Here is a 26,638-nt window from a genome sequence, read left to right as displayed (position 1 = left end):
TGTCTTTAATGTTTCCCAGATCAGAATAACAGTGATTTTACTCAGGTGAAAATGTAGTGGCCATGTGAAGAGCATTACACACAACAGGTGGCTGCCATTTGCACGTATGAAACTATATAATGGCTTAAAATGGGTCACTAATAACAGTGAAGCTGACTGTGTACTGGACAATCTGTTTTTCTAAGACAATTGAAAATAGGAGGTACCAGGCCCTCAGAGTATGAACATGAGTTCTGTGGGCAAAAAAATATAATTAATTCATTTATTTTGAAGTTGATATTATGGAGGCATATTTTCAGAACAACTGATCATTAATTGTGACTTTTTGAATTTTTTGTATAAACCAAGGTGGAGTTCTCTGCGGATTTATTGACATCAGAATAAGCTTATGGATAATAGCTGTATAGCACATATTTTCTTTCTTACAGTGCTTTCTTAGATCCTTTTACTTTAATAAAATGTGTGTTTGTGTATGTATCTTGATGTTTAAGTTTATGGTCAAAATGTGTAATCAATATTGTGTGATTCCCATAGCCTCAACATTGATTCTTAAATAGTTTTAATTCTGCATGACAACAGGGAAAATATTTTAACACTCTAAGCCATCTGAGTTGACATTCACCATGTTTCATTATTCATTTATCAATTTACCGTGAACAGAAGTTTCACCCTCTGGGAAAACACGTGTCCAGGGTTCACTATGGTTTAATGATCATTTGGTTCAATGATAAATATACCAGATGATCATTAAACTAACAATGAGCCCTGCACTGGATTATTCACCAAAAGTGAATTATGTGGACTTTACCCTGTAGAATAAAAGGGGGGGGGGGGGTGTACCACAGGACTATAGTGGTATGTGTGGGCAGGAGTGGTGCTTTATCTACAGCAACAGGGCAAATACTGCCATGGGTAAATCCCTTCTACAAACATTCATTGACTTAACTGCTGATGATCAGGGTCCCTTGGGCTTGTAAGCAGGCAGTTAAGTTTTGTTTTCCTGGATCCTACCATGTGCTCTTATTGTGAAATGAAACAGAAAGTGAATGCATCCAGCAGAATAAAAGGAGAAGCCTGGAGTATTGCACTGGCATTTACAGGAGGGTGCGGTACTTAATGTTCAGGCAAAATTCTTAAGCTATTACAAAATATCACATATACAGTAGGTATAAACTCCTGGATGAAAGAATGATGCTATTTTGCCATGGAAAAATCCGTCTTACAAAGGTAGGTCACAATGCCAGTATTTTTCTACCATCTAGCATCTACTTAAGTAAAATTTGAGGAACTTATACCTGACTATTTCCATATATGTTACTTTACATGACTACACCACAGCCTTTCAGAGGGAAATACTGAACTTTTTACTCCCCTATATTTATGTAACAGCTCTAGTTGTTGTTTTGCTGTTTAAGTATTATCACTATTATACATTGTGATAGATTAAACTGTAAAATAAAATTGTAAAATGAATTCCACCTCAGCCAACTACAGCGGTAAAATGTCTGTTTCACATCACTGTATCAGTAACAATAATCCAGTAATGCAGTTACAAAGTGCCTAAAGAATACTCTAAACTATTTTGCTTCTGTTTAAGTAAAAGATCCGAATATTTCCACCACTGAAAAAATATAACTAGTAGTTTTTTAAAATGATGTCTGAGGGCTTTCATCTGCAGTGTTCTGTTCAAATAATTTGAGAGCACATGCATAGATAAGCATGAATCAGCAGAGTTATTTCTCTTTTCTCCTTTCATTAAGACTGCCTGCTGTTGTAATTTTGGGGCGTTGTTGGCTGCATGGTTTTCTAAACCTCATCTTGTTTCCTGTTACTTTTAGTGAGAAGCAGAATGAATAATCTGGAGCAGGTGTGTGATGACTGAGAGTGTACCCACAATGGATAATTCAGAGGAGGAGGAGGTAAACAAAATAATGGATAACCAAAAATGCTAAATCACATGTTAAATACAGTGCATATTGTCCTCTCAGTTATAAAATAATCATCACACTAAAGATACTAACTTTTACCAATGATCATTATAAGGAGTTCTATGATGCACCAGAAGACTTCCCTGAGCCTCACTGTGAGCAAGGAGAACCTGCTGCAACTCCACAGTCTGACTGTAAGTGTGACTGATGCAGGAGTTGGAGTGCAGCCTGAAGCAGTCAGCTGTTTAACAGGAAAGAGAGAAAGAAACTGTACATATTTCCATGACTGAAATCATGTTGTGAAGTGGAAATACAGAGATCTCCTTATCTTCTCCTCTAACAGATGTTCCACCACCAGAAGTAACAGTTCTCTATTCAGACAGTGAGACTGTTTCTCTTGGCTTGGCACCCACGGCTTCCTCTGTTAGGTATAAACTTCACATAGATTACTCCTGTGACACACAGAGAGGGTGTGTGATCAGGGAAGACTCCAGCACTGTAGAGGTTGAGGGACTGACTCCTGGAACTGAGTACACTTTCAGCATCACAAGAAGAGCAGCAAATGGAAATAAAAGCAAAGCAACCTCTGTATCTGTCTTTACAGGTAAATATGAAATAACATAATGCTGCTTGCTTGAGACTGCTGTTCAATATGCCAAATCACAGAGGAGGTAAAATGTATTTGTACAAATTGTACTATACTTATTGTGGCTTTGCTGTCTGTCACACCTCCTATTTTTGGCAGTTAAAACGTTGACACATACAGAGCAAACCTGATTTTTTGTTATTCTGACAGAGCCTGTCCCTCCTGAGAGCATAACTGTCTCTGAAGTCAGCAGTGAGTCACTGTCTGTGCAATGGGAGACTCCTGCTGGTGAAGTAGAGAGTTACATTGTGACCTGTTGCAGTGAGGGAGAAATAGTGCAAGAGCTGACTACAAACAAAAACAGAGTTACCTTCAGCAGCCTGAGGCCAGGGGTGTGTTACTGCCTCCATGTTTCTGCACAACTGAAGAATGAAAGAATAAGCAAGCCAACTGTAACAACTGCCAAAACAAGTAAGTACAAGAAAAACATTCCATAAAATCACAAAGTTAGTTAGTAAGTTAGGGGATGTTTGTCTGGCAGTCTGTCCAGCACTTTGGTCCAGGCTATATATCCATGAACTTTTATTTAAAAATGTATGGTCCCCAGTGGATCCCATTCATTTTGATCCTGATTTTATGTCTAGCATCATTTATTGTTTGTGATATATCTCAACAATTATTGGATGGATTGACATAAAATGTTGTACTGACAATCATGTTCCTTTGCTTTTCCTCCAATACCAACATCAGGTCTAAATTTTAATTAGCTTCATAACATGACATATGCAAAACAAATTAAATTCCCATAACCCTCAGCTTTGCTTTGATTATTAAGTTTTACCATATTGACACACTAATCTAAGATTAGCTCAGTACAGTGCCTAATGAATGGAAATCCCCCAAACTGGATGAATGGTTCAGTAAACTTTCTGCCAATCTTCCGAACATACGTAAAAACTTGTTTTTTGCAGCCAGTTTAATAGTTTTGACTGTACTTGCATAAAGCAGCAAAGTCACAATTCAATCATTTGATCATATTAACGAACAAAGAGGGAACAGCATGTGGGACAACAGCCATAGACTTTGTACCATCCAAAGCAGTGTTCCTGGTTATGTCTCCTTCTTATCTAACTTACTTATCTGCCAAAGGAGCAAGCAAACATTCACCTTGGAAAAGCAGATGCCAGTTTGCAGGCAAACTAGCCTAGCTTGCTAGTCAGCTGCTGCACATTTAACACTAATGACACACCCATAAAAGTCATTTTGGTCAGTTTGAATTCTGCTGTAGTGCTTTTTTCACAATACCACTGCAGAAAAAACAAAACAAAAAACAAACAAACAAAAAAACACAGTCTGCCCCTGGCTTGTCAGCTATAATCAATGCAAGTTTGTTTACTTTATTGCATGTTCCCCATGCCAGCTCTACCTGCTCGCTCCACTGTCCACTGTGCAGTGTTTGATATGATTGATCATGATATTCTAATCAATCATCTTGAAAAGTTGCTGTGTTGATGTTAAACTGGTTCAGAACACACATCAAAAGGAGAGTTTTATGTCAGTCTTGGAGATCATGTTTTTGAGAAACATAACATTGGCTTTGGGGTTGCACAAGCAAGCTGCCTTAGTCCATTATTATTGTCATTGTAAGTTAAACACCATTATGACTTGTCTTTTGGCAATGAATAGATGGATGAGCAATCATTTCTTAAAGTTAAACAAGAACAAAACTGAACAAGAACAAAAAGAGAAATGCTCTTCAATAATCTGGTGACAGGTGACAAATAAAATGAAAAACCAACATTAAGTGTCTTAGTAAGGTGCTGGGTCACCAAGAGCAAGAACAGCTTCAACACCGTTGATCCTCTTGAACTCTGCTGGAGGGATGGAACACCATTCTTCCAAATGATATTCCCCCATTTAAAGTTTTCATGATTGTGGTAGAAAGCGCCGTCAAACAAAAATGAGATTTAGAGAATGCAAAGGCCATAGCATATCAAATAACAGTGACCTCTTGCTCCCTATGGACAGTATCATCCATCAGGACAGAAATGTTTTATCATAAGATAAAAATGATCACTCAGAAAAACATTGTAATGCTTTGCAGTGACCCTTCGCTCTAAAGGGACAAATGGACCAAAATGAGCATCATGGTCATCAAATGTGTGTTGTCAACTACAGTCTCTGAAACTATTGTTTTTCTCAAAGACCTAAATACAGATTTCACTTTCCTATTGAAACACTAGCCAGTTGAAACAGCTTTTGTGACTGAAGCTCCTGTCATTTGCACTTTGTCAATAAGCCCTAATTCAAGTCACTTAGATCTTTTCCTCTTGATACAAAATCTGAATTTATGCCACAGAGAATGATGTGATGATAATTGCTTAATTGTACCATGCAGTGCACCTGTGTGAAAGCATCTGCAATTGTTGTTTCTCGACTCATTTATTTAGGCTTTTCCTTTAATTTGTCACCTGTATGTAAATCCCTGGATTAAATATGAGGTTATAAGCCTAAGTGTTATGTTAGATTCAGATGTAAGTTTCATGACCCACATTAATGAGGTGAGGAAAATTGTACCTTAGTAAGATAGTTAAAGGATAGCTATTTATAAATCAAAAAGATGCTGAAAAACTGTTTCATGCCTTCATTTCAATCAGACTCAAATAACTGTAATGCTGTTTTACTACCCAGCTCCACAGGACAGCTTTAAGTTTGATTTTTGAAGTTTTGATTTTAAAAACCATTTTTTTCATGTCCACAGAGACACACCTGGAGAGCTTACTTAAGGATCTGGGATTGGAGCAGCACTACAGAGAGAAGCTATCACTGAGCAAAATACTTCAGATTGATGAGAAGACCATCACTGATGAACCTGCCAAGTGTAATTCAGATCTTCCATGGTATTTTCTGAAGAAGTTAATGATGGTTAACGTGACAGCTAGGAATGTTAAATGTACTTCCGATTGTGAATCTGACGGTGATGCTGTGGCAGGGAATACAAAGTTAAATCTTAAGAATCTGCTTGACAGTCTAAATTCAGGTGACATGCTAAACCCCCTCGACATAATCACTGCTCTTTTTCTGTGTTCTGATGGTTTTGTACAGCAGGAACTGGCACTCAAAATGTCTATGTGTCAGTTTTCCGTGCCTCTGCTGCTTCCCAACTGTGACACACAACAGTGTACACTCATGCTTTGGGCGATGAGAGACATTGTTAAAAAGTACAGACCTGAGTCACTTTCACAATCCAAGGGCTTTATAGAAGACAGAATTGTTCTCTCTGAACTTCCATTGATATCTTTTGTGAGACTGGGGGAATGCTCCTTGTCCAAGTCAGAGATTCTCAATAAGCTTCTGAGCAATTCTCAGCAGTACCATGACACTTTTGTTCACCATGACATGGAGTGTGGCGACAGTCAGAGGAGAATATGTGATGGACTGACTGAAATTACTTGGTACCTTCCTTGTGGAAACAAAAACATGGACATTTTCAGTGAGCCAGTAGCTGTAGCTAATCTCCGTGGGGACATTGTTTCATTTGAAACACAGTTTTCTTTTTTGTGTCAAACATCTACGGCAGTTTTTGTGTTCTTTGACAATCTCAACTCTGGGTGCAGGCTACTGACTAACCAACACTACAAGGCACAGATCTTTTTGGTGGGTAACCATCAAAGCAAGACCTTCAGTCTGGATGCTTTGGAAGAAGTTGCAACCATGTTAGGCTTGACTAACAGTAACATTATTTTGAAGAGTAAGCATATGAATGATGCTGACTTTGTCAAAGTTTTGAGGAAAACAGTCAGTGATATATTTGAGAACCCAAAGATGAAGATGAGCATAGAGCAGATGGCTGGCATTGCCCATGAACTTGGTATCTTGGTGGATGAAGACTGTCCAGAGTGCAAGACTGCCAAGAAAAATGCAGATGCCATCACTGCAGAAATTCAACACACCCTTAAATACAAAGAAGCTCAGCTTCCCCTGCAAGGCCAAATATGGAAGGAATTGACGAGCTTAGAGAAGGAAGAATGTAGGTTACGAAAAGTTGGTTCTGAAAACATAGAAACATACAAAAGTGAACTTCAGATACAGAAAGAAAAACTTCGGAACAAACAGAACTCTTATGACATTTCAAATGCAATGACATGCTTCATCAATTCAATATCAAGCCCAGTGACAGAGAGGTGTTATTTCCTGAGATGGATGCGATTGAACCTCGATAATCTGTCTCGAGAAAAACTGTCTGACCTCAGAGAGCAGTACAAAAAGAAATGCAGAAATTCTGAGAACAAAGATGAGCTTAAAGACATTGATAGAGAACTTTCCAACAGTTCACTGGGGACTGAACATTTCTTCCGTGAAATGGGTCAGATCTATGAAGCTTCAGTTGCCCTTCCAGAAACACACCCGTCACGTCAACAGTTACAGCATCTGCCCAAACTCTGTGCAGGATTATTGCTTGATGGATTTCCTCTTGAGCTTGTAGATGGAGATGCATCCAACATTCCTCTCAGATGGGTGAGTGATGTTCTCTCTCAGCTCAATGACTTGGTGTCTCCTAAGAACAAGATACTGGTTGTCACAGTTCTTGGAGTTCAGAGCACAGGAAAGTCAACTCTTCTTAACACCATGTTTGGAGTACAGTTTGCAGTCAGCAGTGGGCGATGCACTCGAGGTGCTTTTATGTTGCTCATCAGAATCAATGATGAAGTTAAAAAAGTACTCAACTGTGACTTTGTCGTGATCATTGACACTGAAGGCTTAAAATCACCAGAGCTTGCACAACTGGATGACAGCCATGAGCATGACAACGAGCTTGCAACGCTTGTCGTGGGGCTGAGTGATATCACCATCATCAATATTGCAATGGAGAATTCAACAGAAATGAAGGACATCCTACAGATAGTTGTGCATGCTTTTCTCAGGATGAAAGAGGTGGGCAAAAAGCCTAAATGTCAGTTTGTTCACCAGAATGTGTCAGATGTTTCAGCCCATGAGAAGAACTTAAGAGACAGAAAACTGCTCTTGCAGCAGTTAAATGAGATGACACAGGCAGCAGCCAAAATGGAAAAGAAAGAGGAGAACAAGAGCTTCACGGATGTGATGGAGTACAGTCCAGACACTGGGAACTGGTACATTCCTGGACTGTGGAATGGAAACCCACCAATGGCACCAGTCAATGCAGGGTACAGCGAAGCTGTATATGAGCTCAAGAAAAACATCATCCAACTACTGGGAAATTGTGGGTCATCTGCTAACAATATCTTGGAGTTTAAAGAATGGATCTCAAGTCTGTGGAATGCAGTAAAGCATGAAAACTTCATCTTCAGCTTCAGAAACAGTCTAGTGGCTGATGCATACATGAGGCTGTGCACAGAATTCAACAAATGGGAATGGGAATTCAAAAAATACATGTACACATGGGTTACAAATGCTGAAACAAGAATTTCAAATTTTGGCACAGTTTCTGTGAAATCTGAAATAGCTGACTTGAAAGAACTTGTAATGTGTTTGAAAAGTGAAGCTTCCACAGTGTTGTCTAAATGGGAGACAAAACTTCTTGAAAATCTGACAAAGTACTTCAAGCAAACAGAAGGTCATGTCTATCTAGTGGAAGCATACAAAGAGGACTTTGCAAACAGTGCAAAGAGCCTTCGACGAGAAATGGAGAGCTCTGTGTTCCATCAGCTCACAGCAGCAGCAGAAATCAAACAAGGAATGACAGAACTTGACAAAATCAAGGAAAATCACACAAAAGAAATCGAAAAGGCAGTGTGTGCACTGATTGATGAGTGTCGAAAGAAGAATGTCCAGATGGGAGATAAAGAGCTGGACAAAAAATTTGATAAGGTGTGGAATGAAACGGTGAAGAAACTCTCTTTTTCTGAACAAAAGGCAACAGATGTCTTTGCCAGTGTATCTCACTACCTGAGAATGAATCTGTCCCACAAGGGGAGTCATGTATGTGAATTGTTGAATAAAAAAAGCCCGAAAGACTGTGGATTAATGCCTTTCAAATGCACAGTTCAAGGACTGTGGAACCAAGCTAAACAACAAGCAAGCAAGTGGCTACCCATTCAAGATCCTACAGTTGTGATACAAGAATTAGCTGACAGCATCATAGATAATTGCACTCAGTTTGTGATTGAAAAAGTTGAGAGAAAAAACAATTACTCTGACACTTACATCCAGGAGATCCTACACATGATTGATGAGAGGCTGGAAAACAATCGGGATCTTAAGACAGATATCAAGTTTGAGGTTTCTCTAAAACAGCACATCTGCGGGGTCGCAGCCAGATACTTCCAGAAAATGCATGAAGATTTCCTACATGTGAATGATCCTTACAGATGTCTGAATCAAAACAAAGAAAATTTTCGTACTGATTTTAAAGATGTGTTCAATGAACGAGACCAATGCCAGAAGAAGGCAGAAGAATTCACCAACAGATGCTTGAAGCCTGCAGTCAAAGACTTTGTCAACCGTTCCCTGGGTCCCGTTATCATTGATGAAATGCTAACACAGCAGCAGTTCAGCACAAGAATATCTTTCCAATATTCAGTTTTACTGGATTTGCTTTCAAAGGATGACTTTGAAAACTATTTGAGCTACATTTGCTCTTATGAAAAATATGTAAAGGAGTGGACACTTGAGCAAATAGTGAATCACTTCTCAAATGGTTCTAAGATGTTTGAGTTTGAGGTTCAACATCTCCAGTCAAGTATCAACAGCATAAATGATGCTATCAACAAAGCCAAAATGAAAAGGAGTGGCAACTTGAAGACATTTGTTGAACATGTCTGTCAGGAACTTGGGGATAAACTGGTCATTTCCCAGGATGCTCTTGGTGCTTTCATGATCCTGAACAATGCAGACCAGGAACAGTTTGCTCACTGGTTCAAAGAGTGTGTGGATGAGATGGAACAAAGTCTTAGAGAAGAGTTTGAAAAATCAAACACTGAAATGAAACTAAAACATCTTCACGTGAAGCCTCAGAATGAGCTCTTCACCAGAGTGATTGGATGTGGTAAACAGTGTCCCTTCTGTGCAGTGCCCTGTGAGGCAGGAGGAAAAGCCCATACTGAGCACTGGGCTTCACTGCATCGTTCAAATGGTCTTGGTAGATACAGGTTTAATGATTCAGACAAACTTGTCACAGATGTATGCACCTCTCTTGTGATTAGTGAAAAGCACTTTCGCTGCTTTGCAACAGGGTTTACATGGAAACCTTACAAGCATTACAAAGACATTTTCCCAACCTGGAGAATTCATCCAGATGGAAGCCTTGAGGCATCAGACTACTGGAAATATGTGATGGTAAGATTCAACAAGAAATTTGCCAAACAATATGATGCAAAGCCTGCTGATATTCCTTCAACTTGGAAAAAAATTACACAAGAGCAAGCAAAAGTGAGCCTCAAAGAGTCATTTAACATTAAGTAAGTCTTTTTGTCAGAAAATACTGCCAATACTGCACTGACACTGTGATTTTGGATTTCAGCCAGGTAATTGGAGATTAGTTTCAACTGGTGATAAAAATTAAGAATTGTATCACAACTAATATTTTCTTCTCATTTATTTTGAGTGTGCAAATGTATATGTCCTCCTGTTATGGATGTTTTGATGTTAATTTCTCACATTACATAAAGGCGAATCACCACTTATAACATTATGTATAGAACATGGCAAGACAAGAGATACAGTACTCAGAAACATTTTACCATAACAGCTTACATCAGAAATATAACTGAAAGCCACTGCAAAATGTGGTCACTGCTACCCAAGATTACTTTTCATTCTTGTTTGTGATGTGTTCTATTACTAATGAATGTTTTGTTGATGTGTTACACTTTAAAATGCATTTTGTGACTACAAATCAATGTACATGTTAGAAGCACCTGTTAGAGACAGGCAAAATATTAACATTTTTTTAAATGTGTCTTTTATAGTATATAATACATTTTCTAGTATTTGGAAATGTAAATGAAATCAATATGATTAAGAAGTGAGGGGCATTTTCAGAATCTTCAAAATCACTTTAAGTGATATTGTCAACATATATACATGTCTGACTTCAGATAACTGATTCAATAAAGAAACAAAATCAGCAGTCTGGCTATGAATGTCTTTAATGTTTCCCAGATCAGAATCACAGCATACAGTGTATAATAACTTCTAAAGTAAACAGAAATATCATCACCTCATTTATTTATATAGTTTTACTTTACTTTTTTTTTAATAATCATCTTTTTTTAAAATTCCATTATTTAACATTTTTCTTCATCTCAAGTCTTGGGTTTCTGAATTCAACAAAGAATGTAAAAACAAGACAACAGGTGCAACTTTGCAAGCTGAAGATTTATGTTAGTGTGCGAGGGTATATATGTGTTTTCGCCTTTGTGTATGTTTTCCATTTTGGGGCGTTAATCATGTGCTTTCATGCATGACCTGACACTGGAGCTCTAAACCTCTCTGGTGTGCATGAAGTCATCTTGTTTCAGTTAGATGACTGTGGTTTTTGGGCATGTTGAATAAGAATAAACTGATCCAGTGCCACCCGTGTGAACCACAGGGCTGCAGTGAGTCACTTTGGTTAAGTGTGTGTACACACACATGCTCTGAGTCAGACAGACTTGTCTGATTTATTTGACGTTGTCCATCTTTCAACTGTTTAGAACATGAAAATCTTTTCTGCTACATCAGATCACTGCAAGGGCAACACAACCTCCATAACCACAATGCAACACAGTGTGTGGAGGGAAAACAATGGACTGCATGTGTGATGACATTTCTTTATGAGGATATGAGGCATCTTATGGTATTAAGCCCTCATGTCTGTCCCACATGCGATTAGGTGGCTACATGTAAACACTGCTACATGTGAAGTGAGCTAACATGTAATTGACTCCACTTGTGTTCAGTGAAGTGGTTCTCAAACTTTTTCTGGCATGCCCCCCTTCAGAAGCTGGAAAAAGTTCACCCCCGTCTCCCCACAATTCTTATCAATCATTAACAATGATAGGTTTGTTGTTTTTTCCTACATACATCATATTCATTCAACTTTATTTCACTCCATATTTTTCCCCTGATCATCCTAGACCCCTCCTGTTGTGGTTCTATTACCCACATGGGGCGAGACCACCAGTTTGAGAGCCACTGGTTTCGTGTCTCAGTTTAGAAGCCCTGACCACGAGTCACCGGCCTGTTCCCTACACCATTGTTACTTTAGTTAGCTGGCAAAAGGCAAAACTGGCTTTTATCAGTACTCTTAGCCTCTGAAAGTCACACAAATCATGCAGCACAGATTCATCAAGAATATACTTGGATCAGTTTCAAAATAAAAGTTTGCTTATGTTTGGAAAAAAAGGATGCAGAGGAATTTATATTTCTATCACAATGCCCCAGACCTGAACTGTATCTTTCAAATACAAAAGTAATATTCATTGGAAACTGTCAAAAGCTAACTACAGCCCCTTAGTCATGTGGGGGCTGTAGGGAGATGAATTCTGCTACAGTGACTTTCCTGATCAGGAATCATGATGCTACAGGACGCCCATGTCATAAAGGGCAATGCGAGAACAAGATAAAGAGAAAAAGCAATTTTAGAATGTCATGAAAACTGATCAGTGGCAAGCAGTTTTTACTCATCAATGAATATGAAACCTCTAGTTATTTATTTATTTTTTGCAAACTGCACCTGTTGTCTTTCGTTGTCACAAAATAAGCATTTCATTCATTCACTCAAAAAAAAGAAAAAAAAAAGGAAAACAAACAAGAAAACTTAATATTTACAAATATTTTGTCTGTTTGATTCTTACACTTAAAAATGTACAGTTTAGATCCTCTTCCAGATGTTGTGTGTCTCTCTCCTGTCACCCAGTTTGGTATTTTTCTTCACACATCCAGTCTCCTCAGAGTGGCCAGACTGCACTGAATCTGCCACAATGGCGCCCTCAAGTGTTAGCTTATAAAATAGACAAAGAAAAAGAACAGACCAAACTGAATACCTTGTTTCTGTTTTCACCTCCAGTGGTGTCATTGTAGCTGTATTGTGGTGAGGTTTCCTTCACAACCCCTCACTGCCTCCTTATCCACAGGAGTGAGTACAAAAGGGTTCATGTGGATCTGATCGGGCAGATCCTCCGTAGGACAGATTAGCAAGGTGGCAAACATTGTGGGTAGAAAGACGACCATGCCTTTGAATTTCCTTATTTGCTAGTGATCAGTTCTTCCTCTCTTTTGATTCTTCTGATTCAGATTCCTACATTTAAGGCTGTGAGTCTTTTTCCAATCTCCTCCCAAAGTCGCTTCAGGACATTCACCTTTACTTGCGCTACTGTCCATCATCTGTTTGACAGCGTTTATCCACCTGCAGCACACCCAAGTCAGTTGTTTTGTGTTTTACATTGTGCGCATTTCCCCTTTCAGTAAGCTTACAAAATCTCTGACAGGAGCAGCCAGGTACTGTATATCTCTCTCCCCTTCCAGCCCTCCCCCGCCACCCCGTTAGGCAGTAATAAAATAGAAAACAAACAGGCTAAAGCTAGGGCACAAGCAAAGACAGCACCGGTGACTAACTTCTCCCATATTGGATGTAGGCTACTATGGGTTCCTGTGGGCTCGAACAACAGCACATCAGTTCAGTTAACATACTGTATAAACAGAGTACAACCCATGATCCACATTTGAGATCCTTAGCAGAGAATCAGAAGGGGGGGGGGGCACTGCTGAGCTGCAGGCCCACGCATCCTCACCCCAAAAAAGAGAAGAATCAGAGTTATTGAGTGTGTTGCTTTTACCCTGTTTAGGAGATCCGAGCCCCCTTTTTCTTCTTGCAGCTCTGTGCTGCAGGCCGCGAAGGCCCACCGGTTACCCTCAGTGTGCTTAGAGTTTAATTTACAACTGATGAGCCCACAAAAACTCACTTGCTTAGTGGATTAACCCTTGAATGTGAGGACAATAGCAGAGCTGAACTGAGGTCAGAAATTGTGTAGAATGGCGCTGACACAGTGAAGTCTGGTGTTTTGGAGTTTCGTGGTCACAGCAGGGTAGTTATGGGTGATTACCGCAATATGGACAGTATCAGTCGTGAATACGAAGCTAACATATTGATGTAGAGAGGGGAAGGGAGGGAGTATGTGATGTTAATACAGAAGGGGGTGTTTGGGTAAGCAGCAGGAAGGAGCTCATTTTGGAGTAAGTTTTTACCATGGGAATGATTCTGCCTGTCTGCCTCTCTATCTCTTTGCTTTCTAATTAGGGACCACCTATGCCAATGTGAAGCAGCTCTGATACGACACACACACACACACACATTTTCTCTCACAGGCACACATCAAACAGAATATGCATGTGCTGGAAATAGGGGTGCAGACAGGAGAGGGAAGGTGTAAGTAAAAGAGCAGAGGCTGCCTGTCTCTGCTTTGTTTCTCACCATCACTGAAATACAAAAATAATCCTGTACACGCCAGCTACAACAACAGATTTGGTACCTCAAGTACCCTAAAAAAAGCAATCATTTCCAAACATATGGAAAGAGGAAGTAACTACTGTAGGATGATGGGATAACTATTGGCGTGTAGCATCACTTGGCAAACCTAAATAACATCATGGAGGAAAGGAATGAATGAAGTATGTTCACAGTTGTTGTTTTGACCATAACATCTTATGAGATTTGTGGCGATGACTTTTTTAAATAAGGGAGGTGAAGAGGTGGATCTGTTGAGTTACTTCAGGATTTTCTGTGATGTTCTTATTCTGTGAGGTTAAACAAAGACCAAAATCCAAAGTGGACCGATATGATTTGAGAAGATTTGGGAAACGTGCATTGACAGATACAGTGTCCTTTCCCCCATCATCATCTTTAAAAATAATTCATGCATAGATCCCCACTGAGAAAACCCATTTATATACTTTCTCCTTTGTACACATTTATATATAACTATATATAATATCATTTCTCTATATCTATATTTTCAGCAAAAATTCTTTCCACAAAAAACAACAATTAAACAAATGCTTGAAAAAAGAAACAGAACATGAAAGAAAGAAAAAACACAATCGAGGGCCAGTTTGGCACTTTGTCATGAGAACACACAGCATCTGTTAGTTGACAGTAAATAGGAATACTCTAGAATTTTCTTTAGTTTTTTTCTCCCTCGATGAGAAAGCAAACACAGTAGTACATACTTGGCACCAAGAATGCTGGTAGAATGAAAGTATCAGATATCAGTGTTTTCATAGCTATATGCTTACTGTATGCACTCTATGTCCCCTCCTACAGCTCAGTAGTTTATGAATCCTTAGAGCAAAGGAGCACTGGGGAGAGGGAGAGAATCACATGTTGAATGAGGGAACAAAGCAGGGAATAGACACAGATGTAAAAAAGAGAACGATATATGCACATAATACATCAGTGAGAGAAAAAACAGATGATGCCAAAGTAAAAGCATTTGTCCCTTTGACAAATGTCAGCGGGCTTTAGTCTGGAAACAGCAGACTTTCTTTGAAAGCAGTATCTTTAAAAGATCTATATCGCCCCCAACTGATCATCTGCTGCCTTGCAGTTCAGTTGCTTCTCCACACGCCACCAGTGGAGGGAGCTGCTAAGTTTGACAGCAAATGATGGAGGAGGTGGAGTTGTTTTGGAGAAAAAAGAGGATAAGAGAACAGAACAAAGGCCCACATCCAGAGGCCTCCATTCTAGATCAATAGCAAAGATGCCAGTCTTCCTGGTCCTTAGGTTGCACTGTGTCAGGGCAGTCCCTACTATACCCTGGTTGTGGAATGAGGGTGGGGCAGGGTGTTGTTGTGGCCAGTGGAGGGGAAGGTGTTAAAGGCATGAAGAGGCTGCATGCTGGTGATGGTACTGGGGATCATGGTGATGGTGTTTGGTGTCATCAATGGCACGTCATCGGGGGCACGGCGTAGCGCCAGTGTGTAATCAGGCGGGCAGGCGGGCCGTAGGATGTCGTGGGGCCGGAGAGGCTCCATGTCGTGGTGAGCATCATGCTCTGAGTGCTTCATCTGCAAAGACATGATCTCTTCCTCCTGGCTGTGAGCCAGGTCATTGGCAGGACCACCCCGCTGAGGAGATAGCCGGTGGCGCCGCATCTCGTGACGCTTGTCACGCTTGTAGTACAGGGCGGCAAAGGCTAGGATGTTGAGAAAGAGGAGTGATGCCCCTACTGCGACTGTCACAGAGAGCTCAGTGGAATAGTCCCGGGTGTCACCTGGGAAGAGGTCCTGGTGTGGACGCTCTGAACCCTCAGGCTCCGGATCAGAAGGGATTGTAGGGTAGGGGTGACGAGTGGTGCGGGGACCAGGTGTTCTGGGCCAGGGTCCATAGGTGCCCGGACGAGGGCCTGGTGGTGACCGCGTAGTGGTGGGGAACAGCACCTCATGTAGACTGTGGAGGTGGGGGACTAATTCCAGCCAGAAGGCCACCTTGTTGGCCCTGTAGTTGTCTCTAACACGAGGTTTTAAGCCGATGTGGAGGTACTGTTTGTCTTTTGAGTTGAACTTGGTCCAGATGACCTCTTCAAAGCGGTTGGGCTTGGTGTGAATGAACTTTGTGTCCTGAGGGACTGGTAAGTTGGGGTCCCTAATGGACAACAGAGGGGGCATCTTAGTTACAGGTTTCAAGTCAAGCTTTTAATCAGTTTGGTTTAAAAAAATTCTTCATTGTGTTGACACCAAAACTCTAAAGTTTGTATTTCCGAACTTACAGCAATGGTAGCCAGAGCACTAAACTTTAAACTCTACTAAGATTTAGTTAGAGAAATAAGTCCCTAATTATAGATACACCTCTCTAGCTTTCAGAAAAACGCATCAACTCTACTACTGAAAAGGCACTACACTGGCTGTTTAACCCTAATTTGCACCACAGGGCAAAAAAATTCATTACAAATCTATTAATATGGAATAAAATCTTCACTAAGACCTACCCAGTCTTGGCGAAGTTGGTCCAGTAAGTCATGACCACGGCGCTCAACATCACATCATTCTTTGAGAAGTTGCATGGGAACAAATCTGTGGCACCGATCATGGGCACACCAAACACGTATGGTATCTCATCTCCGTGGGCAGCGTCAGCCCATTCGGGTCGCGTCTCGGTCTGGCAGTGGTGGTAGAACGTGTAAAAGTAAACCGGGGACTGAAACTCAGCATGCAGTTTGGCAGTGGCAACTGCTGGCGCCACCCACTGGTGGTCCGTAAATAGAGCTAATAAGGTCTTTCTCCGCATGTCGCCATTGTCCCTGTCTGCCCAGTCGGTGTACATGAACTTAATGGTCTCCCTCAGGATGTCTTTGCCTGGAGGATAAAATGTGGGAGGGGAAAGGGACAGGCAAAAAAGGATAAGGGGAAAGGGAAAAAAAAGAAAAGGTGGTAGGTTAAGAGGGAAGTAATAAAACATTTGAGAAAGAGAGTGGTCAAGAGATGTGAAACAGAAGCTGGAGCAAGAGAGAAGCAAACATTGTTAAGATGAACTGGAATGACAGGAATAGGAAAAGATTACAGAGGCATCTGTGTTGATATGTACTGTATGTGTGCGAGATAGACAGAAAAACTGAAAGGACAGACTGAGCAACACAGAGAGAGACTATGCCTCTCAGAGAGCAGAATGAATGACAGGCACTTGAGATTGAACGTGGCTGCATTATCCAAATGTGACTGTATTTTGACTGTGGCCTGCTGTGAGGGGTTTGCAGGTTGATCTGTTAGGAACAACAGCACTGTGATTGGGAGGTGGCTGCCTGGGGGATGATGAGAGACAGCATTAGTGCCCACAGAGCCTCAAAGGCCAAAGCAGAGACCCACTATGGTGAAAGATAATCTTGATGATAGGCAGTCTCTTTAGTATGCCTGTCTTGGTTGATACACTTCACTGGGCTCACATTTTATTTCATTCTTTGCCCACATAATGTTTTTAAGACTTCCATTTCCACTGGAAGCTGTAGTTTTGGACAATTTGTTGTTGATGTATTTTTGTTGAAAGCATATAATAATGTACATCATATTTATAAGAAAAAATGAAGCACTTGTTTTTTAAGAATCCAAAAAAGAGAACTGTGGTATGTAATGTGACATCTAGCTCAGGTCTTAGGGAATATATTTATTATATTGAAACTTGTTCATAACTTGTACTGTTCATTTTTACAGCTATACATTTATATTTTCACAATTTCCTTTTTATTTTCAGCCCCTCATTTGTGCATCCCAAAAGGTTTTCAGCAAATGTAGCTCCAGAAATAGAAATGATGTGGCAAATTCTGTCACCTGAGAGGAAGTAGCAAACATAATATGGAAGAATTTGAAGCCTGAAAGATTAATACAGTTACCTTCAGGGTATCCGTAGAGGTTATCAACAAAGTTAGAGATGGTGTAGTCGAATGCTGCGGCTGAGATGCCATCGTTGTCCTCGCTGTCGTCCACAAACTTCAGCCCCTCTCCTTGGTTCACTCCTATTAGGATATCATAGTTGAGGAACTCCCCCTGGTGGTGAAATAGGAGAAGTGAACATTGAGTGCTGAAATTGTACTCAAAGGGCAGAGTTTTCAGTCTCTGTATGGAATACAAATCTACACTTCATCTGTAAGGTCAAATTAGTTTAATTCATATCTTGTATGTGATATCTATACCAAGAAATGTAGGTCTGCAGGGTATAATTTCTTAGTATTAATGTATGGCTTGTGTAGTGGGACCACTGCTCAGTTAGTTAGGGACAAGAAATCACATTTTCTAGCATGTTTTATCATCAAAAGCAAAAGATCTGTTCTATGTATAAGATGGAAAATACCTAAAGGTAAAGATTTTACAGTCAATTATGTCAATTAATGCGCAACAAGTGCTCAGTTTGGGATGTAGCTCATCTTCAAGATGAAACTGAGAAGACATAATCACTTTCTGATTGAATCCAGACCCTGTGACGATGAGTTTGCAAGTAGACTATGCTTTGTATTGAAGGATCACAAGCAAAAAGGTTATGAGCTAAGGTTCCAAAATATACCACTAAGACAATGTGCATCACCAACACCAAAGCTGTTTCTCACTGTGTTACAGTGTTTCAGTGTTTGAGTTCACACCAGCTGGTAAATGTCACCACCAGACCCTAACTCTGTGCAAAGGTCACACTAACACTCTGTTACTCATGTTTTCTTCTGTCTGGTGTTTCATCAAAACTCAAGTCAATACTTTTGTCAAGACCATATCCGCAGTACCACCTCTGTTCCTATTGCCAGACCCTCACCTGCTGCATGAGGATCTCAGGATCATCGGGCACCACGTCGCCATCCACCACAGGGCCAAAGGCAATGTGGTAGCGGGCTGGTTGGATGTCCTGGTCCACCAGCTCTCTGAAGTTCTTGCGTCTCAGGCAGTCAACCAGGTCGGCCGTCTCTGTGTAGGTGCAGCCCACCTTCCGGGCCAGGATCTTGGTGTACTTGAGGGGCTGGTAGTTAACGGACCAGCTGGAGATGGCTGTTCCACTCTGGGCAATGGCCCTGTGGAACAGACCTAAAAGGACAGATGGAAAGGTATTTATATTACCGTGTGATGAAATAAATTTGGCTTTTTAACATCTCACTAAAAGTTTGTGTCTGACTGAGGGTCAGCTTTGGAATAGTACAGAATGCAGAGAACCTATTTGATATGTATCAAATCATTTCTAGTGCCAGTGCCTATTTTAAAAAAATATACATCTTTCATCACATCATTCGCACTGGAGCAAAGGTGGCAGACTAGGAATGGAACTACAGACCCAAAAGATCACAGACAGAGCATGCTATGGTGCTGTGACAAAAAAAATAGAGGGACTGGAAGTAAGCTCATCTGAGATTTTAAAAGAGCCATTTTCCTCTTTCTTGTACTTGCTGTTTCTCCTCTTGGCCTTTCTCTAGCTATGTTTCTCCCTTCCTCTTTGTCTCTCTCTCTCTCCATCTTCTTAGTTCTGCCTGTCCTGCGCTGTTTGAACCACTCAAGTGGCTCGTTACGGGGCTGCCTGCTTGACTCGTTTCCTCTCGCGCTCCTTTTTTCTTTCTCTACCCTCTCCTGGGCTGAAGATCGGTCAGTTAATTATTAAGCAGAGCCACAGAGCCCCCTTTCCCTGGGAAATCAATTACAGTAAGAAGTAGCTTGGAAACAGCTACACCTACATATCTGCACTGAGAGAAACAGAGGGGGAGAGACAGACAGAGAGAAGTGGGAGGTGGGTTTTATTTCATTCGTCTTCAAAATCAGTTTCTTTGTCACTCCCTAAGTGCCTCTTGCCTTTCCTGCTTAGTACCTTCTTCTATTTGGCTGCTTCTCTTTTATAATATGCTAGGTCAGAACCTTTTCTTTTCTCTTTCTCCTCCACTTTTTCCTCTCTAAACATTATAACCTCAGGACATCTCCACCTGTTCTTCTGTCTCCTCTCCTTGTCCTTCTCTAAAAGGATACTGTCCCCTCTATATCCCCCAGCCTGCATCATATCAGTATCACTTACAGTCCCTCCCTCAACCTGTCTGCCATTTCCATCCAGCTACCCATCCAGTACATGTCTGCTGTTGGGCTTGATTTGTGATGCTGTGTTGTTGAAATGATTGGTGTCCCTTAAGGGTGGGGATGACAGACTCCTTACCTGGCATCCCTGGTGGGGGGAGAGAGGGGAGCATGACAGACAGGCGGCGTCTAGTGGGCTGATGTTACACCGTTAGATGCTGATGATGACGAGGACGATGATGACGATGGGGTGATGACAAAAGTGGTGGAGTGAGAATGGGCAGGTGGCAGTGGTGGAGTGGGGTGGGGTTGGTTGTCAGCGACAGGAGACAAAGGGTTAATACAAGCTTTCCCAACTGTTAGGGTTCCTCAGCTGCTGGACTAGAATGACTGTCATTAGTTCTGGTTCCCATTTAAAAATAAACAAATGAGCACTGGAGGTTTCTGACCATCTGGAAATAAAATAACATAGCTAATAGTAGTACATGTTAAAGCATACACCTTTCACTTGTTTTTCAAACGTTAGATGAGAAGATTGACACCACTCATGTCTGCACATTAAGTATGGAGCTGGAGCTGGGAGGTAGTTAGCATAACTTAGCATAAAGATTGGAAGCGGGGGGGCAGCTCGCTAAATTATATAATACACACTTACCAACTTACTCTGAAGCTCACTAATTAATATAATATCTTGTTTGTTTAATTCTTACAGAATAAGAAATGTAAATGACATTTTGTGGTTTTAAGAGGAGTTACACACTATAACTATATCCTAGCAAACAACAGCCAGGTGCAGTGGCCTCCCACTGTGGAGATGTAATGAAGAAATGCAGAGTATATGCATCAACTGTTGCTCTTTAAGAAATAGATATGGAATGTATTCAACACAGGACTGTTACAGAAACAGCTGTTTACAACTGCTCTGCAACCTTAACCATGTTTATTAGTGTCCTCACTAATCCTCAACAAGGTAGTTCTCATGAGAATGTTCCTGTTTTTTGCTTCTATTTTCACTACATAGAAGCGCTAAGCACTATGAGGCCACTGTAATATTGATATAAATATATAACAATTGGGGTCTTGGGAGGTTTCTAAATGCAAAATGGGTCACCTGCCATTTAGAGATAAAGGCTGGGTTAATATGAAGGGTTAACAGACATCAGTATAATTATAGAGGCTGTACTAAATGAACACAGTGACATGGCAGCAGTACACAGGTGCTCACTCAAGCTTTGACGACACACATTTGTTTTCAAGGCACATCTATGCAGACAGAATGAGTCAAAATTAGAGATGTGTCAGACGTCTGCTTGGTGCTCAGACACACAAACACACATGCACATGCATACACACACAGAGCAGTGATTGAAACAGATGTGTGGTTGTGTGAACATGCTCTCTAATCTCTCTCTCTCTCCTCTCACCCACCATTTCTTCCCTGTTTCTGTCCTTTGCAGTTTGTGTGTGTGAGATGGAAAATGAATAGAGGAGAGAGATATTGAGGGAGAGTCCTCGAGCAGCGTTGAGAACAGAGAAGTTATGATCGGAGGAGGACGGCTTCAAGAACAGCATGATCAAAGGCGGCGAGTGCGTGACCATTTGGCTGCGGGTCGTCAGCCACACTGATCTCAATTCAGATCAAAGTCGATTGGTCTGTAGGCCTCTCTCTTTTGGTGGTGCAATGTTAACACTTAGCCCTCAGGGTGTGTTGTTGGTAATGGGGAGCATGAGGTCAGATAGATGTAGGTTTTCGATGGAGGTAAAACCTCTCTGCTGCAGATCACTGGACCGTTAACGGCACCAGGAGCGTAAGGTGGAGTAACGTTGGAACTCCATTTATCCTCCGTGGACATGAACGACATCACCTGGATCAAACCTGGACTCACTCATTAGCCACATGACTGCTTAAATTCTTCAGTTCAAAGGATAAGCAGTGTTTTCTCTTGAGTATAGAGGTGTCAAGTGAAGATCACAGGACTTAACGATTTCAGGGCTGGATAATGCTAGCTTGAGTTTCCATCTGACCATCTGATCATGACATAGCTGATCTAGAAATAAAGGAAAACATATACTATATACTATACTGAGCGTAACAAAAGAAATTCCAACAACAAATACATGTGTGTAAGTAAGTAGCTATTCAGGGATTAGTGAGGAATGATTTGAGCTGAGAACTGAAATATCACTGGATTGGGTAGTATTCATGTAAGCAGCCACAATCCATTAGTCAAGAAATTTGTGGTTAATGAGTGATTCAGAGGGCTGGATCCAGGCGATTAGCAATCGCAATAAGTTCATGATATTCCAGGAATTGCAACACTACTAGGAATGTTGTGCTTGACAGTTTTTGTATCTGTTTGATGTATCTACTGAATTTAAAAATGCAGAAAGAAAAAAGCAGATGAAGAAAAATGGATGCTGTATGGAGAAAAGAAGCAAGTAACACAATGCAACAGAGATTGACTTCAATTACCTTCCGAGTGGTGCGAGAGGATGAGGAGGTTGACGCAGGACGCCCCAGCTCCGGAGCCGAAGATGGTGATCCTCTCTGGGTCTCCACCGAAGTGGCCGATGTTCTCATTGAGCCAACGCAGGGCTTGAATCTGGTCCAGCAGGCCATAGTTTCCCTTAGCAGACTGATCACCAGTACTGAGGAAGCCTAGATATTTGCAATAACAAAGGGTGGGGAGAACAGAAAGAGAGGAGAGAGGCAAGATGACGTTAGTATCTGTACCTTTAGTATTTAGTACCTGTCTGACAAATGTTCCCCACTTTGGCCTGTAATTTACTTTTTGACTGCTGAGAACAAGTCTGTATGTGTGTGTGTGTGTGTGTGTGTGTGTGCATGCGCGCAACACCATTATTCATCAACAAGGAGTGACAGACAGTACACTAATAAAGCAAAGAGAGTGAAAAAAGAAATTGCTTTTCCAGCTCCTTTCTCAATGACGTTTACTCTGTCTAATGCCACTGAGCAGGGAATTTTACAGAAAGCCACTTACAGTACAACAGCCTGCACTCTGAGAAACATAGGTGACCCTAATCTGAATCACACCCGTAACTGGATTACAACTGATGACACATCATGGCTGGAATTTAGCATTGTACAGAGCCATTCTTTTGAGTCACTCAGTCCTCTTTCAACATATCCCACATAAAGACTACATCAAGAATGAACTGAACTGAAGTGTTGCATGTGTTCCTTCATTGCCATGAACATGGGCACTGTAGTTTATTTTGAGTCAGTCCCACATTCTCTGTGCTGCTGCTGTAAGTACTCAGTAGAGCACCAAATGTGTATTAATCCGCATCTTAAAATAGTCCCAGACAAAAGCATTATTTACTCCTGTTTTTATCAGAAAATACTGAGACACATACTGCAAATACTGCTAGCTGTATCCTTTCAAATACAGCTAAAATACCAAGATATCATAAAGGAAAAGAAGTGAAGGAATTGGAAAATGTAATCTCTTTGGAAATGTGAATTCCTCCGAGTTTCTACATGCACTGGCTTGTGAGCTGTATAATGCAGATGATTAATTTACATATGTAATATGGACTTGGATTACACTGAATTGTCAATTGTCTGATCCAAATTTAATTTTGCCATTGTCTTTTGTCGTTGTTTTATGTGTTAACAAGTGGCCATGACATGCTGTTTGCAAATTCTCCTTGTGGAACGATGAAGGACTAAAAGTGTCCATTGTTCATTCATCAGAGTACTGTAATAATAGTTCACCCTTTCTGTTAGTGGCTGACATTTGCCTCTCATGACTGGTGCTGAGTATCTTCGATTGTTCCACCAAAGACCTAAATCTTTTCTATTTAAGTGGCCATTAACTGGCAGGCTCTCAGATCCTAATGGGACTCCTAATTAGTGCTTTATTAAACACAGGTGCACTGGAAAGGTCATCCATTAAGCCTATACAGTAGAGGTTAAACACATATACAGCTAGCTGCTGAACACTCAGTGTGTTGTCTGCCAAGAGTGCTTAATTAGTGTTATCAAGATCTTATTTCCAATTAGACCCAATATAAAGTCACAAACATTTCTCAAATATATATAAAATATATAAATATATAAACAGGAATTGCACAAATGATAATACCAGGAAAGGAAAAATACCAGAAAAAGGAATATTAAAGTATACAAATGAGAAAGTAAACTGCAGAGACAGACCTTTGACCTCACTAAACAGAATACCTAAACAGAATGGATAAAGCGCCACCTTGTGGCAGAAATATGGCAGAAATACGGCTGATGCATACAATTATGGCATGATTAACAGGATAGTGTAACTGTGGCTGAATGCTGAAGTTTGGCCATAACAGTACACACATATGAATTATGTATTAACAGTACAGAACATATGAATTATTGAACAAGACACAGTTTTAATTAACAATTAGGCTCACAGTTACTGAGCGCAATTATGGCAGAAAAAACAGCAGATGACACAGACACACATTATGACATTTACTCACTTAGTCATCAAAAATGTTAAACAGAAAAAAACAGTAGGTACAACCTATACACTGTATAAACAGGGGCTTTTTCTGCAGTGGGAGAGGCGATGGCTCATCAGCAGCCAACTGAAAATGGTTCACGGAGAGTAAAGGAATATGAATGTTATTTTTAGCCTATTGCATTTATAATGAATTTACAGTTTCATTTTACCAAAAATGCCTGCCACTGTCTGCCTATAATATGCTTCACTTAAGAGCTTATATGCACTGAAGTTCACAACACTACACAACAGTTTCTCTCTTCATCCTGCAAGTCCGACTGAAATCAATCAATAGTCATCATCTCAAATGGTCCATAAAAACAAAGGGGATCGAAGCACATATCAGTAAGCACATCATGCATTTACTGGCTTTTGTGCTGCTCTTTAAACACCACAAATAAGCTGCATGTTTGGGTGCATTAATTAAGCCAAGCACAAACAAGAGGCAAATAAGCTGCCTAATGCCCTACTGTAATCACCATGATATATTAAACATAACCAATTATGCTAATGAGGTCATTAATTAAGCTAATTAATGCAATACATAGCAATACTTCTATGTCAGCGTAGTTTCTTGCACAAAATATGGGAGCGGTGTTAATTTAAAGTCCAGATATTTAAAGGTGAGAAATATGAAAATCAGTTTTTCATCATTACTTTTCCAATTATAACTGTTTTTTAAATTAAATTTAATGAAGCCAGATCATTTAATGCTATGTTCTGCTCTTTAGTTATTATCCTCGCAAATGTGTGCAACACTGGTGGGACATTAAAATACCAAAACAACTGAACAGGGCTACGCAACGCCAGCAGATGTCCAGGATCTTAACATTATCTTGTTACAGACAGCCAGACAACCAAGGCCGTTGTCTTTCCTGCACCTTCACGCCGCGTCCATCTGACTGTGAGTCAGTGTACGACAGCAGGCCACTTCACCCGTCCTCCCCTTCCTCTATAATCTGATAAAAGGCTTGAAAAAACAGAGGAGCTGGTTAAAATGCTGCAATGCAAGATGAAAGCGCAGCTCTGCATGAATAGCCTTTAAAATGGCTGTGGTAAGGAATGGTGGTTAGAGGGGGTAAGGGGGAGAGAGACAGAGAGAGAAAGAGGGAGGGAGAGAGAGAGAGAGAGAGAGAGAGAGAGAGAGAGAGAGAGAGAGAGAGAGAGTAAAGGAGAAGGAGAGAGGGATAGTGGGTGTTCTGTGAGTCCCGGATAGAGGCACAGTGTTTCATCTGCCTCCAAGACACCAGGGGTTGGCTCACATACATATACACACACACACACACACTCACACACACACACACACACACACACACACACACACACACACACACACACACACACACACACACACAGGGCCACTGATCAAAGGCTGACACTACAGAGAAGACTGCCTCCTTTTCTCTCCGTCTCCCTCTCTTTTCCACACACATAGAAACAGGCACACATTGCACATATATGTGTGAACACACAAAGACACAGGGATAATGCAAATACATACTTGCACATGTAAACAGGACACATGCATAAATCAATCGTATAATCATGATGCCCGGCCATTTTCCTGCACACTTTCTGTGTACAAATATAGACACTATATTCTATCTATCCTGCATTCACAATGAAGCAGCAATAAGCCTTTTATGTGCCATCAGAGAGCCTTTGTATTATGCTTATAGAACCAATGTATTGTGCAGGTTTGTTGTGCGTGTGCAGTCATACTTGCCATTATGATTTGTGTGTGCATTCAGAGGTGCATGCATCTGTGACTCTGGGTGCAGCCATACATGTGATTATGATTTGTGTGTGTGTGTGTGAACAGTGTGGCTGTTGGATAACAGTGCTTCTAACACACTATATCCCATGTGAATTCAGGTTGACATAGGTGCCAGAGCTCGCTCTCTCTCTCTCTCTCTCTCTCTGTTTGCGTGTGTGTGTGTTCTTGGCAGCATAGCGATCATTGTATATCAGAAGAGTGTGAGCATCGTCCAGAGAAATGAACAGATGTGGGTGGCTCAGAGCATTTGAATAATGTATAGGACACACACACAATATGACACACACACACACACACACACCTCAGATTGTGCCCACTTCTTTCAAAGGTGATGAAAGCCACCTGCCTGTTAGATAGA

At 40.8% G+C, this 26,638-nt stretch overlaps 2 protein-coding genes across 5 annotated transcripts in view; one reads left to right on the top strand and one right to left on the bottom strand.

Moving 5' to 3' along the window:
* The first annotated feature begins 1,060 nt into the window (after positions 1-1,060).
* Positions 1,061-10,624, top strand: si:dkey-85k7.12 (interferon-induced very large GTPase 1). Its single transcript, XM_018703894.2, has 6 exons — positions 1,061-1,227; positions 1,839-1,919; positions 2,044-2,122; positions 2,272-2,532; positions 2,725-2,985; positions 5,276-10,624. The coding sequence occupies exons 2-6, from the start codon at positions 1,875-1,877 to the stop codon at positions 9,955-9,957; spliced, it is 5,328 nt and encodes a 1,775-aa protein (XP_018559410.1). The 5' UTR covers positions 1,061-1,227; positions 1,839-1,874; the 3' UTR covers positions 9,958-10,624.
* Position 10,625: 1 nt separating this feature from the next.
* nlgn2a (neuroligin 2a) overlaps positions 10,626-26,638 on the bottom strand; it is a 167,072-nt gene continuing 151,059 nt past the window's right edge. For all 4 annotated transcript variants that reach the window (XM_018703897.2, XM_018703900.2, XM_018703898.2 and 1 more), the window contains 5 exons: positions 22,469-22,654; positions 18,764-19,029; positions 17,856-18,009; positions 16,461-16,827; positions 10,626-16,117 (listed from right to left, as the gene is read on the bottom strand). In XM_018703897.2, the coding sequence (XP_018559413.1) occupies positions 15,283-16,117; positions 16,461-16,827; positions 17,856-18,009; positions 18,764-19,029; positions 22,469-22,654 (1,808 nt within the window). In that variant the 3' untranslated portion in view covers positions 10,626-15,282. The remainder of the gene's footprint in view (positions 16,118-16,460; positions 16,828-17,855; positions 18,010-18,763; positions 19,030-22,468; positions 22,655-26,638) is intronic.

Source organism: Lates calcarifer, linkage group LG14 (assembly GCF_001640805.2).
Source record: "Lates calcarifer isolate ASB-BC8 linkage group LG14, TLL_Latcal_v3, whole genome shotgun sequence".
Classification (NCBI taxonomy): Eukaryota; Metazoa; Chordata; class Actinopteri; family Centropomidae; genus Lates; species Lates calcarifer.
The sequence above is the reverse complement of the archived record's forward strand: the minus strand, read 5'-3'. Positions and strand labels throughout refer to the sequence as shown.

Bases quoted from the DNA above. Each gene is read 5' to 3' on its own strand.
- si:dkey-85k7.12 (XM_018703894.2), top strand. From the start codon at position 1,875: ATGACTGAGAGTGTACCCACAATGGATAATTCAGAGGAGGAGGAG. The intron at 2,533-2,724 runs GTAAATATGAAA...TTATTCTGACAG, and splicing joins CTCTGTATCTGTCTTTACAG to AGCCTGTCCCTCCTGAGAGC. The intron at 2,986-5,275 runs GTAAGTACAAGA...TCATGTCCACAG, and splicing joins TGTAACAACTGCCAAAACAA to AGACACACCTGGAGAGCTTA.